At 32.9% G+C, this 15,193-nt stretch overlaps 1 protein-coding gene across 1 annotated transcript; it reads right to left on the minus strand.

Annotated features, from left to right (window-relative positions):
- Window positions 1–3,209: 3,209 nt before the first annotated feature.
- Window positions 3,210–13,823, minus strand: LOC128132846 (rRNA (cytosine-C(5))-methyltransferase NOP2C-like). The gene is made up of 12 exons (XM_052769833.1): window positions 13,719–13,823; window positions 13,019–13,235; window positions 12,747–12,790; window positions 12,521–12,590; window positions 12,205–12,342; window positions 12,071–12,126; window positions 11,929–11,982; window positions 11,737–11,850; window positions 11,641–11,672; window positions 3,581–3,662; window positions 3,439–3,500; window positions 3,210–3,321 (listed from the first exon to the last, which is right to left on the minus strand). The coding sequence occupies exons 1-12, from the start codon at window positions 13,821–13,823 to the stop codon at window positions 3,210–3,212; spliced, it is 1,086 nt and encodes a 361-aa protein (XP_052625793.1).
- Between the last annotated feature and the right edge of the window lie 1,370 nt (window positions 13,824–15,193).

The raw sequence follows: 15,193 nt of genomic DNA on the forward strand, positions 1-15,193 counted from the left end.
GGGAGATATTCAATTTAGTTGATTTTTAAGTCCTTAATATAACACCCAATATGAAATATTAAGGCTAGGATTCAACACAATATTTTATAACTTGGAAGAGGGATGCCGTAATCCAAGCTATAAGATATTTGAAGGTAGGCGAATGACGATTCACCAATTTCCACCATGAAAAACGAAATAATTTATTAGGTTTTAATTGGATTTGAAACTCCTAGATCTTTTGAGATTCATTTAACTTTTCAACGACATGTTTCGATCTCGAGTGTGCCCTCTCAAATTTTGTGACTGGGATGCTGAGGATCACAAAACAAGGTGTGAATAACCATGAAAACTCACTTGATACCCCTAATATTATCACCTAATCGATGTGCCGGTAACCCACAGACGCTCACCGATCTATGATAAACATTAAGTCACCCTTTGTAATCCTACTAGTCCAGATTAGTGTGCCGGTTACCCACACATGCTCCACCAACGACTTGGTAAGGTACAAAGTGTGAATTTCATGGGTTAGCACCAAATTCACATTTTCCTAAGTATTGGGTATTTATAAAAGGTTTAGTTACTTAGTATTTATCATTGTACTTTTAATGAAGGGAGAATTATAGTTCTTGTCCTACCCGTTCGGCTAACGACCCTCCACCAGTCAAGGAAGCAATGTGTGAGAGTAGACACCCATTAAACTGCCATTTTATAGGCAGGAACCTTATAACCCCTTATAGACCAGCTTCGGGAATGAGGCCTACTAACCGTAAGACTGACTTTGTTCTTATAAATATATATATATATATATATATATATATATATATATATATATATATATATATATATATATATATATATATATATATATATATATATATATATATTCATTCCCTACTAACCGTAAGACTGACTTTGTTCTTATACATATATATATATATATATATATATATATATATATATATATATATATATATATATATATATAAGTATTAACTATTAATATTATAATAGTATAGGGTGTATTTTAAACATTTAAAATACTTGGTGGTTTAATCTATTAATTAAACTATACTCTTAATTTAATTAAACTTAAACCATGTCTTTATGGAATTATTAACTCTTTTAATTAGACACTTTAATTAATTTAATGAAGTCCATAAAGTTTGAACTTTAACTTTTAAAATTCTTGGGTTGGAATTAAAGTGTATATGGGGTTTGACTTTACAAATTCCAAAACTTGAGGACAAGTTTTGAACAATTCAAAAACTTATGGTTTCCATAACTTATGAATTTTAAAGTGGTTTAATGGAAAAAACCCTTCAAGTTCCATAACTTGTAGACAAGTTATGGAAGACTTTAAAAGCATTAAAAAATGTGACTCTTCATTTTTTCATAACTTATGGAAATTTTATGAGTTTTAAAATTCATAAATGTGACTTTTCATGTAACTTGAGGATAAGTTATAAAAACACATATTATGAACATCTTCTAGATTAATTTGGATTGAAAACAACTATCTCATAATTTTTCCTATTAATCTAAACAAACTCATAAACATGAACATTCATAATCAACATTTTTCAAGCAGCATATAAACATGTATAAAACTTGAAACTTTGATTATTATCCTTTATTTGGATGAGAATTAACATTACCATAGTATCAAAAAACAAATTTTATGAACAAAAACACTTTGCGGTAATGATTCTAATCCAAAACAGGCCAAAAAACTCGAAGATAAGCTGTCAGGGGGTCGAACTCGTCGAGTGCATGAACCAACTCGACGAGTTGGATGAATTTGTTCATGGACTCGTCGAGTCTGCTGTCCCGACAGCAAAAAATTCGATTTTTTCAGTTTTTTTCAGCAACTTGCATCAAGTATAATTGAAAACAACCCATGGCTCTGATACCACTGTTGGGTTTTGGTATACTACAACATCCTATGGTGCACATACAACCCTAAATACCTTGGATCTATGTTTTCGCTAATTATACATGCAAACACTACATGAAAAACAGCCTTTTACGACGCTCATTGCGCGTCGTAAAACGCTCAGACGATGCGCAAACGCGCGTCAAGGAAGGCCCTGTCATAAAGAGAGACAACGCGCTTTTGCGTGTCGTCTATAGACGACGCGTATTTACGACGCTCATTTACGACACACATTTACGATGCGCGTTTATGACACACAATGCGTATCAAGGAAGGCCCTGTCATAAAGGAAGACGACGCGCATTTCCGTGTCGTAACCTTACGACGCGCATGTTTATGACACGCAATGCGTATCAAACAAGCCCCTGTCATAAATGAAGATGACACGCATTTGTGTGTCATAAAATTCAATAACCATTTTTAATATGGATTTACGATGTGCCTTTACGATATTCATTTACGCATAATACAAAAATATGGAAACAAATATATACCAAAACAATCAATTTTATTCAATAACATCGTGTCAAAAAATTGTAATACATTAATATTAAGGGGATCAGATTGTATATTGTTATTAAGAGGTTTTCTCTAACAATATAACCTAATACTACATTGCTATTTAGGGGCACCTTCTTGTTTCAGATATCATGTCAAAAAATCTTCTATATTATTGGTTTGCCACCTGGTATACTGGGTTGTTGTCCACCGGGCGTGGATGGCAAGTAATGACTTGAACATTAGCTGAAACAAAAAAGTGCTTTTCTTAATCACATAATAAAATTTAGCTAACTGATAAAGTTGTTATATAAATATGTTATTAACTAATATTACAAGATCAACATTACAAATAGTAGATAAAAGATATAACACCTTAGTTATGGTTAGGATTTAACATAAAAAATGATATTTTTAAATATTTAGTGCTAAAATTAAAAATTATCACATGTTGTGTTCCATTCCATGTTCTTTAACTTCCCATTTAGTGCTAAAATTAAAAATAATCACCTGAGCCAATACGCTTTTGCATCATTAAAATTACATCATCATCACCATCAACCTGCAGGTAGCACAACAAATGCAACAATTATCGATTGCATAAGATTAAGCATTTGCTTATGATGATAGTAGATACCATTTTCACAAAAGAGGTAATAGCAACAACATTAAGGTAATAAATTTGTTGCATAAATAAATATATAATTAGCCCTTAAGAACATGAAGCCGCAACGACTTTAATCTATAATTCAATACTCACTATGAATTCGACTATGAAAAATTAGTCAGTCAGCTAATCTTTGGGGACAACTATGAATTTGGCTATTAAAAATCCAATTGTATCATGTGGGCCCGAAGGATCAAACCTCTGGACAAGATTTTCCTCAGCAGCTCTCAACCATTCCCTAAAAAAATTTACAAAAAACATTACAACTGAAAATCACTACAAACTAAATTATTAATTTTACATGAAACAAATTAATTAGTTCCCAAATAACAAAGCATGATATAACAAAACTTACTCAAAATATCCATTTGATAATTCACAATGACCAACCAAACCAGGTCCACCAATTCTTGGATCCTACAATCTCATAAAAAGTACATGTTAATAAGAAAAAAAATAAAGTAGAATGTTGTAATAAAAAGAAATAACCAACTAACCTGTTGTGCTAATGAAAGAAACTTGTATGTGTCCAAAGCATAACGAACCAATGCCTCATTTTCCCTTGGATTTATCGTGCATCTGGAATTTTTTTATATTATTAATTTTTATCCAATAAAAAAAATTAAATTCATTTATTTTTTTCTTACGTGGAATATACAAGAACTCCACCCAGGCGAACCAGCTAAATAGCATGATCAAACTGATGGGTTTTGGTCCTAAGAACATCCTATGTGCTCATACAAACCCTAATGCTTGGATCTAGGTTTCTCTATTGTACATGCAAGTTATCCAAGACTATAAACCCTAATTCTAGCATACAAGTAATCATATTAACATGAGAATAGGTTTATAATATTACCTTGATTGTTATGTAGCAATAACAATCCCAAATCTCCTTTGTATTGACTTTGGAAGGCTTAGAGTCACAAGTGTCACTCCTCTAATGGTTCACAAACACCATAAGCAAGAGGATGAAGAGGAGAGAGGTTAGAGGCTGCTTAAAAATGTGTGAACCCCTAGAAGGTTGCTTATCCACGTTTTTGGTCCTTACGGGGTTTATTTATAGTGAGACTATTAGGGTTATCTAATAAGGAAACCCTAATTTGGTTGCTTAAGCCCTAAGCAACCCATGGAGCCCTTTCCATAAGGCCTTGGACGATTTCATATGGGCTTCCCCCATAGAATTCGTCCACCTTCTGATATAAGGCAATCCATGGCCCAAATTGCAATTATCTTATAATTACAATTCCAGTCCCTTAAGTTTAATTAATCTCTTTTAGTCACAAAACTAATTACCAATTAATTCTTGACTAATATTAATTAAACAATATGATTTATCCTTTAATATATTATTCTCATAATATATTAATAAATCATATTTAATCCTTTTTCTCCATAATTCATCCTATCAAGTTGCTTTGGTGAAGGCAACCCAAAAGGACCATGCACCATCAGGTCAAGTACATACCAAAATAGTTATGGACTTAGACACTAATCCAACAGTCTCCCACTTGGATAAGTCTAATAACTATTCTACGTATGACTTCAGATCCTGATCTGCAATCGTAGCTTTCCAAAGCCGCACTCAACTCTGATCTTATCAGATACGTGTGTCCTTAGATAAGGGATCATATATTCCTCCATTCTAGATATCATATGAGATATGATTTCAAATCATTCTCTTTGTACTATATCTCGATTCCTGATTTATGACAACTGACTAATTGAAGAAATCAAATTAGCCCTAGCCCGACCGAGCATTTACGTTTGTCATCACTAAATCATCGAGGGGCCCAAAGACATCGCTTTTATCCTACTTTGCATAAAAGGAACGGATAAACTTTGATACAATGCTTGCTTGCACTTACTCACCAAATCACACACAAAAAATATGTTTTATAACACCAAGTTACTAGTATGTTTACATAATATCAATGTGCAACCGATTTGCAAGATACAACTCACACATCTCGGTAAGAATATAAGATGTCATCGTCTCACCAATCACTTGTGATACAATTCATGGAGTGATCCAAGTGAGCGTGGGTTTAATCCAATGCTCAAATCATATTCATAAGCACTCATGAACATTGCAGCAAACATTTGCTTATGTCTAATACTCTTTTAGAGAATCCACACACCAATTCACGACAGTCTTCATTCATATCTACTTCCAACATATGAACGACTGTGGCTTGTTCGAATAATTCGATTATTCTTAATAAATTAAATTATTCTGGAAGTCAAAACATGCAAATGTGAAACACAAGAATAATACTAATCCCATATGGCCTCAAACCTTTGAGTATAAATAAAACTCCTTTTATTTATCACCATATCGATTACTCATTATTTGTCGTTTCGGATAATCAACTTCTTACTTGAATTATTACACTTGTCCCATGCTCTTAGCATGCACAAAATGTTCACCTATGGTTCTTACTTTTGTGAAATAGATCAAATTAAACACATTTCCAATCATTCTCATTTCATAACTCCAAATCCTTTTTCATAAGTGTGAGAATATCAAATTCTTGTTACTTATAAAATATGCTAGATTCTAACATTCTATGCAATGATCCTTTCGTAATGTCACTGCACCAAAGTCACAAAGACTATTGCCAATGATATTACAAAGTCCTCTATCGGACATTGTTACAAGACAATTCCTTAGATATGATGTCTCTCACTCAAAGTACATTCCTCTAAACATCCTTTTGCATAAAAGTTTCTAATCTAGACATATATTTTCAATATCCAATTCTCAATATGGACACGTTTCCATATTTTCCATATGACAACTCATTCTTAATAGAATCTTATCTATTCGTAATGATGTCGATATGGTCCATCCAATATGGAAACATTTCCATAATTTCCATATGACAACTCATTCTTAATAGAATCTTTTCTATTCATAATAATGTCGATTTGGTCCATCCAATACCATGCTTCCAACTACTCACAAGCGACCAATCCTCGTCAAACTTTGGATTGTCCTTTGATAGTTGTTTAATTATTTTAGTCAAAACCAATTCTAGTCCCTTTTCCCTCTAAATGGGCTCGACATTTGGAAAATTTTAGAATGGTCAAACATTAAAGCATTTGCAATCGATCCTATACCCGAACCGTATGGGACACGACGCATAATGTTTTATTTGCTATGTTCTGAAAATTTGAATTGTGAAGAGGAATGCCGTAATCATAATCGAAATTTTAAGAACACACTATGTACCCTTGACTAAATTTCTTAACATTTCTCAACCTAATCCTTTAGATTTGAAATGAAGCATAATATTCTCTCCCTTAATTATAGCAAAACAACTTTACAACCCTTACGACTTTGCAAGGTATAACTCTTGTTTTCTATAATTAATATTGACAACTTGCAATACGTGCCTTAATAATCATACAATCATAAATTTATGCTCCCACTATCATGATGATTATTATAAAACATAACACTTATGCTCCCACTAGCTTCGACATGTATTCATAAACATCTTAACTTTTCAGAAAAACAATACCTATTGAATTTCTTAAGTCCATGTTTCTAATATTTAATGCTTTGATAACCTTTTATCAAGGCTTTTTGAACTTATACACCTTTGACTTAGATAGTTCATATGTGTGTGTAAACAATTGCCAAACCTCACAATTCAAATTATGGAAAGAGATACCGTAACCATAATTGAATTCGAGAATGCAATTTTACAATAACTATCTTCTTAAAGTCTTTCTTAGTGAAAGCATTTCCTCACAATGATTTTCATGAAGGAGGAAATCTTATGACACTTAGATTTAACAGTGTATTTGTTCCTATCCATGTGAATTTGTCAAAACCAAAGTTTACGACAAATTCAAACTCATATGGATCGAACTTTCTTGATCTCGATTTCTTGCCTTTATGGTAGCACAGCTGCCCACCATGTCTTCCAATTAGTTAAGCATCTCACCTTTTCTTATCAATGTACTTTCCATTGATCAAGGTCCTTGCCTTTTATGCATTCAAATGAGAACTCATAGAACTCATATGCATAATTAACTCAATTGGAACGACATAGAAACAAAATGATGTCAACACGATAGGTTGTAAACCTCAACTCGTGTGCTAGTGATGATTGATAAGGTCTATTTGATTTGTTCTTGAAACTTTTCAAGTCCATTAAGACTCCCACTGACTTCTTGACATATAAGATCCTTTTGTCAATAAACATTTCTTGACAAACAAATATTCAAGAGTTAGTGTAGCTTTTATTAAGACATTTCATAAATTGGTCCTAGTTGGTCTTTGTCTTATCCAAGACATCACAACTTTCCACATTTGATGAATGTTATAAACCTTTAATACTTTTCACTCATTGTCACAATCTTAACTTTAAGACTTGTCATTGGAACGAAGTATGATTGACTTCTTGATTTAACCATTTCTTCAATCCTTGATTCCTCTTCTTAAACATACAATTGTACTAAGACTCACTTAGAGGATCAATTGAGATATGGTTCTTAATCATTAAGACCTATCATAAAGCATAAAAGATACTCTCCCTTCTTCTTAGAATGGAGAAACTTTTATCTTTCTGCCTACTTGATTCTTCTTATTCTTTCTACTATTGATTTAAACCTTTTTCAATCAATCTAGAATTACACTTAATCTTGTAAGTATAATCATATTTACTAAACCTTTAGTAAATCATGACGAATATCTTTGTTACTCTTATGGTAGACTTGATCAACACATGACTTTGTATACTCGATCTCCTAGTCCTTCACTTGGCACTTTGTTAATGAATTAGTCTAATTTCCAAATATGAAATTTCTCATTCATCGTGCAACCAAGTTGCATGATTCCAAGTTTCTGTCCAATTGAAACTTGGGCGATGAGAAACTCTCCCTATTTGGTAAATTCTCGACTTTCCATAAATAACATAATAAGAAACAAATCCATTATTGCTAATAATAGAAACATCCAAACATCAAATTTTCATATACGCCATTGCAAGGATAAATAAATAATATAAAATAAAATTTTATTTTATTGCAGAAAAATTTTGTCCTTACAATGCAATTCATTGAAAAACTATGCTAATACATCTTTCTTAGCAATCTAATTCTAACTCTAAGTAGTAGCTCAAGAATCTAATCTTCGAGAAATGCGATCGTAATCCATTCCTTCACGGTTAGATTCTGCTCACTTCTTCCCTTAAGCTTCCTTTCTTTTCTTCGATCCTACAAAACATCAATTGTGATCTTATCACATTATGTATTAAGAATCTAGAATAGAAGCTTAAAAGAGTTAGTTAATGGATTTTACCTATATTAGAGCCATACGTTTTGACTCTCCCATCTCTTAGATCTCTTAGGTAAATAGGGCAACTTCGTCTCCAATGCCCTTTCTCTTGGCAATAAAAGCAGATTGACTCTCTTGGAACAGGACATGGAACTACTTCAGACATTGCCTTTCTCTTATGATCAAGCTTTTCGATCATAGCATGTCTTTCGTTGCCGTTGTCTATATCCATAGAGGTCTTGAAGACAGATTCACCAATCAACTTTGCTTTTCTATTGCGCCAAATCACTGCTGATTCAACAGCAATAAGCATATAGGTGAGATCTATAAGGGTCACGTCGCGGTTCATCATATAGTACTCTTTTACGAACTCACTATATGAGTTAGGAAGTGACTGAAGAACCCAATCAACAACCATTCCCTCACAGACAACGGATCCCAACATTCTTAACCTATCAATGTGTGACTTCATTCCTAGGACGTGTGTACACACCGACTTTCCTTCTTTATGTTTACTTGCCAAAAGGGCTTGAGTGATCTTGAACTTTTCAAGCCTTTGAACTTGTGGATTAGGGAGAATAATTGGAGGAGGAGGAGGAAGTGAAGTATGATATCTTGTTCCTCGATCGAATCGTGGAATATCATCTTCATGTGGAATGCTTGTTCCACGGGATTTGAAAATACCATAGTTGTCAAACTTTGACATCTACAATACGGGAAAAAACGAATTCAAGTTAGTTGATTGAATGAGTCCTTAGGAAATCACCCAAATGAGATACTAAGGCTAGGAACCAACACAATATTCTACAATTCGGGAGAGGGATGCTGTAACCCTAATTGTAGAATATTTGAAGGTAAGTGAATGACGATTCACTAATTTCCACCACGAAAAACGAAAAAGAATTTAAGTTTTAAATCTATGAAAACTCCTAGATCCTTTGAGATTCATTGAACTTTCAATGGCATGTTTAAATCTCGATATGCCCCTCTTGTTTGTGACTGGGATGCCGAGGATCACAAAGCGGGTGTGAATAACCATGCAAACTTACATGGTGCCCTCACATGTTACAGTCACCTATTCGATGTGCCGGTAAACCACACACGCTCCACCGAACTATGACAAACATTGAGTCACCCTTTGCTACCTTTGCTTAGAACCATTTAGTGTGTCGGTAAACCACACACGCTCCACTAACGTCTTTGCAAGAGCACAAAGTGTAATTTCATGGAATTGCATCAATTCACTTTTGCCTAAGTAACTAAGATTGGGAATTTTATGAAAACATTTAGTTACTTTAATAATTCATTATACTTATAATGGAAGGTTTCGTCCTATCCTACCCGTTCGGCTAACGACCCTCCACTAGTCAAGAGTGCGGTGGGTAAGAGTGGATACCCATTCAATCGCCATTTTATAGGCAATTTCCTTAAACACCCCTTATAGACCAGCTTCGTGAATGAGGCCTACTAACGGTAAGACTGACTTTTACTCATACATATATATATATAATGTTAGACTTTTAATGTTATATATATATTGTATAGGGTGTATTTTACACTTTTAAAATATTAGGTGATCAAATTTAACAATTATACTTTTAATTCAATTAAATTTTAAACCTACACTTTTATGGATTTATTAAACCTCTTTTTAATTATACTCCTTAATTAATTAATAAAACCATAAGGGTGTAATTTGAACTTTTTCAAACAATACTAGGGTTTTTAGAATTTAACATTCCTAATTAGACTTTTAATCAACTTTTAAATTCCAAAACTTGAGGGCAAGTTTTGAAACATTTCAAAACATTAGGGTTTAGAATTTAAATATACATCAAAATTAAACAATTAATCAAAATTTAAATTCCAAAACTTGAGGGCAAGTTTTGAAACCTTTTTCAAAACATTAGGGTTTTAACCATTTAAATTTCAAAACAACAAAACTTTTGGGTTCAAATTTAAACAATAAAACCTAAAGAGGAAAATATGAAACTTTTCAAAGCACAAGTATCAAATAACAAATAATCTAAATTAACATTTAATCACATAATTATCCATATTTGATTTATTTAATGATTTCTTGCAAAACAGTTTACCAATTTAATCAAAATAATTAATCAATTATCACATAAGGAAACAAATATTTTATTAATTGATAAATATCTTCAATTAGATCAAGAATATAGTCAAATATATCATAAAATCGGATTTATATTGATCTAATATGATAAGGTAACTATCGCAAAGCAAAAACAACAAAAATCCCGAGATATACTCCATCTGACGAGTTGACTCGTCGAGTCAGGCTTGGACTCGTCGAGTCTGCATGGACTCGGCGAGTTCAGCTATGGACTCGGCGAGTCCAGCCTCCAGAAACCAAAAAATCGATTTTTTCATACATATCAAGCATCAATACAATAGAAACCAGTCTAGGCTCTGATACCACTGATGGGTTTTGGTCCTAAGAACATCCTATGTGCTCATACAAACCCTAATGCTTGGATCTAGGTTTCTCTATTGTACATGCAAGTTATCCAAGACTATAAACCCTAATTCTAGCATACAAGTAATCATATTAACATGAGAATAGGTTTATAATATTACCTTGATTGTTATGTAGCAATAACAATCCCAAATCTCCTTTGTATTGACTTTGGAAGGCTTAGAGTCACAAGTGTCACTCCTCTAATGGTTCATAAACACCATAAGCAAGAGGATGAAGAGGAGAGAGGTTAGAGGTTGCCCAAAAACGTGTGAAACCCTAGAAGGTTGCTTATCCACGTTTTTGGTCCTTAAGGGGTCTATTTATAGTGAGGCTATTAGGGTTATCTAATAAGGAAACCCTAATTTGGTTGCTTAAGCCCTAAGCAACCCATGGAGCCCTTCCCATAAGGCCTTGGACGATTTCATATGGGCTTCCCCCATAGAATTCGTCCACCTTATGATATAAGGCAATCCATGGCCCAAATTGCAATTATCTTATAATTACAATTCCAGTCCCTTAAGTTTAATTAATCTCTTTTAGTCACAAAAGTAATTACCAATTAATTCTTGACTAATATTAATTAAACAATATGATTTATCCTTTAATATATTATTCTCATAATATATTAATAAATCATATTTAATCCTTTCTCTCCATAATTCATCCTATCAAGTTGCTTTGGTGAAGGCAACCCAAAAGGACCATGCACCATCGGGTCAAGTACATACCAAAATAGTTATGGACTTAGACACTAATCCAACACAAACAACCATTTCTGATACTTCCCATGTTTTCTCAATGATTCCACCGTGTCCTTAATAAAAAGAAATTTTAAAATAAAAATAAAAAATAAAGATTTTTTTTAAGAAAAAAAATACCTCTCCAGCAAACAAGCGGGGTCTTAATCCAAGAGCAGAACAAGCGGCATCTAACTTATATGCTTTTATGCTAGTCAACCCCAGTTCTGCAACTAGATTGTAAATTTCAAACACCTGGATAAATTATTTTTTTAAAAAAAGAAATAAATATGGATATATGAAAAGATATATAATGGAGTAACAGGATTTTACCTTGTCATGAGACCTATCAACTGCAATCACCTCTCCTTTCTCCTTCTTGTGGATCTATAAATATATGAATTGCCATAATTACCCCTCATTGACAATCAGAATGAAGAAAACAAAGATGTATATATGTAGACATACCTAAGACATGTGCAGTGATGATGCTTGGCAGGTTTTGAAGAAATATGTCCCCCTTCATCACATCTGTATGGAGTAATTTTTATTAATGAATTTCAAAAGAATTTAGGGTAAAACCGTAAAAGAAAAATAAAAAATGTATACCATTAAAGGATATAAATCTAAAAACTCTATCAGTCATATCCACACCAAGACCTGATAATCCAAGAAAAATTCCTGCCCTTGACATGGTTGTGGTTCCTTGACCAATGTATAATCCATCTCTTTCAAGATATTGAGGATCTACGACAGATATATAACAAGTGTTATAATTTATTTATAGAGAAGAAGTAAGTAAGTTGAATGAAGAGAGAGAGAGAGAGAGAGAGAGAGAGAGAGAGACCTGTTTTGAGTCCTTGTAGGACAATGCCACGTGTGATTCCAATAGCCCATCCATTGTCATGACTAGGCTATTCAACACCAACTGAAACTGCAACTAAATCCCCTTTCTCAACATGAGCACTACATGCTAATATACCTAGAACATATACCTACACAAATATCATAATAAAACATCAAAATCTAAACACTTTCTAGTGTACCTAATCAATCATGTTGCACATTAATAATAAAACTAATAGTATTTCTCATAGTCATAACATACTCCTTTAACTATTTAGTCACTAAAGACTAATAAACCCACAAACGAGAATAGGAGAAAGATGACAAGAAAAAGGAAAAGAGAACGCAGCTGAAAGAAGAATGAAAATGAGAAATTAGGTACCAAGTCAATGTTAACCATTCATAAAAGAAGAAACATAATACAGGATTACAAGCCCGAAAGAAAAACAAACATGATTGATAGAATGTGTGATCATTTGAATGAGGATGATGATGATGATGATGACAAAATGATTAATATAACAATTTCAACTGTTGCTTACCTGAGCACCTCAAAGAACTGCCTCTGCACACTTACAGCTGACAATTATCTCCTTAGGAGGTCTCTCTTGCTGATAATCATACTGAATATCATGTGGGCCTGAACCCTTCACAAACACAACATAGTCTAGCCTAGGTATTTCACACTTTACAACACTAAGGGATTCTATATCACCATTCTTTACAGTATCTTGCAGCCTCTTATCGCATTGAATTTCCAGAATCTTCTCAATGACAGCTTCAGTTGTTGTGTTCTGTGTGTTTACACGTATACAAATCATGAGAAAGCCAGCAAGAAAAGAAAACAAATGTCCAGTGTTGGCATCAATAAAAGATATAATATGATCAACTTTATATCATCAGAAGTAGTTTTTAAAATAGTCTTGTTTCCATTACAGGCATCTTTAGCAGCTGTGCAACAACATCTATGGATAAAACTACCCTTCTAAGCACCCTGTAGCTGCAGCAACATCTATGGCTAAAAGTTGGGTACCCTGCAACACGTCTTGTTCATAAAAACATAATATGATGAGTCACCGAGGGTAATATTGTCATTTGAGTGAGGAGGAAAGGAGTTAACGAATTATTAATATTATTATTATTATTATTATTATTATTATTATTATTATTATTATTATTATTATTATGATTATGATTATTATTATTATTATTATTATTATTATTATTATTATTATTATTATTATTATTATTATTATTATTATTATTATTATTATTACTGTGGTGCTTCCTTTCAACTTTTTTATGGACCTTCCGATTATATTCTCTTTCTCCTGTGCGTTCACTAGTTGAACCCCTTTAAGATCTTTAGGATAATTAGTCATTTTAAGTGCAAAAAAAGCTTTTGAGGCTCATGCAAAGGTATTCAATGTTTCTTGTTTCTTGACTTGAATTTTTTTTTTTCTGAGAATAATATAATATTGACACTAGAATTGTATTTGGTTTCATGATCAAATGGTAGGTAATTAATTTAGACCATCTTATTATAACCTGTGGTCAACTACCCAATTTCCAAGTCTTCAGAATCTTGACTTAATAAGCGGTCAACGGATCTTCAATGAGCCAATAAGTCAAGAATTTTCTTCAGGTGAACCAGATGTTCAACCGAAATGATGCCGTGTATGCCAAAGACCAAAAGTCAAACAGTTGACTAAAGAGTTAAGTCATGTTCAAGATAACTCATTGTATTTGACATTAACTGTATGAACATTCACAAGTTACATTGTAGTTCAAATTTTCTCTGTTTCATACCTGTCCTGCGATTTTACTATGAAAGGCAACGAAAGAAACATGACATTAGATGCTGATATGGAAACAATATCTTGCAAATTTACTAACATTTTCATTTCTTTATTGATTTGTTTCCATAGAGAAGAATCTTGTTGGCAGATGTCATGATGATGAAATTCTTCTAAACCTCAAGTCAGATTCTACTTGACATCATGTCTTGGTGCACCATTGAGTCTGATCCTGGTATGTTGTTCTTTTGGATTCTTGTTCTCCATATAAACAAGGCATGTGCCTTTCAAGATTAATGCAGGCTGTTTAATAGAATTGTTGTCACTAATCCTTGAAAACCTAGAGACATGTTTGAACCATATTAATCTATACATTTTTCAAATAATGGACTGAACTTGTTTCATACTCAAAATTACGTATTTGTTCCATTAATTTAAGCTTTGAAATTTAGTTGTTGTAATCGAAACCATCATCTTCTTTTATAGGTGTTTTTACCGAACTTATACAACGAATGCAAGTAAAAGGCGTTCAGGTAATATTTGCAGTTATAAATGTCTATAAATAAAAAAACACAAACCGAATTAAATGGATTGTGTATGCAGGTTGAAGAGCTATATTCCTTAGATCTTGATTCTCTAAACAGTCTTAGGTACATATATTGAAACTAATCTAACTCCTCTGTTAGGTTACTACATAGTTGAAGAAGAGAAACTCCTGGTTTACAAATACATGTCCAATGGAACTTTATCATCAGCTCTGCATAAAAACGGGAGCTTGTTAGATTGGCCTACAAGGTTTAGAATTGCTTCAAGTGTAGCAAGAGGTCTGAAGAAGGGTATAAAGGTAATTTAGTTGATTGGGTGAACAAACACTTGAGCTCAGGACGAATCAAGGACACCATAGACAAATTAAGTGTGTGATATATCAACCATTAGTTCTGATATTACATAAGAAA

The sequence above is a fragment of the Lactuca sativa genome, chromosome 3 (genome assembly GCF_002870075.4).
Source record: "Lactuca sativa cultivar Salinas chromosome 3, Lsat_Salinas_v11, whole genome shotgun sequence".
In the NCBI taxonomy this organism is placed as follows: domain Eukaryota; kingdom Viridiplantae; phylum Streptophyta; class Magnoliopsida; order Asterales; family Asteraceae; genus Lactuca; species Lactuca sativa.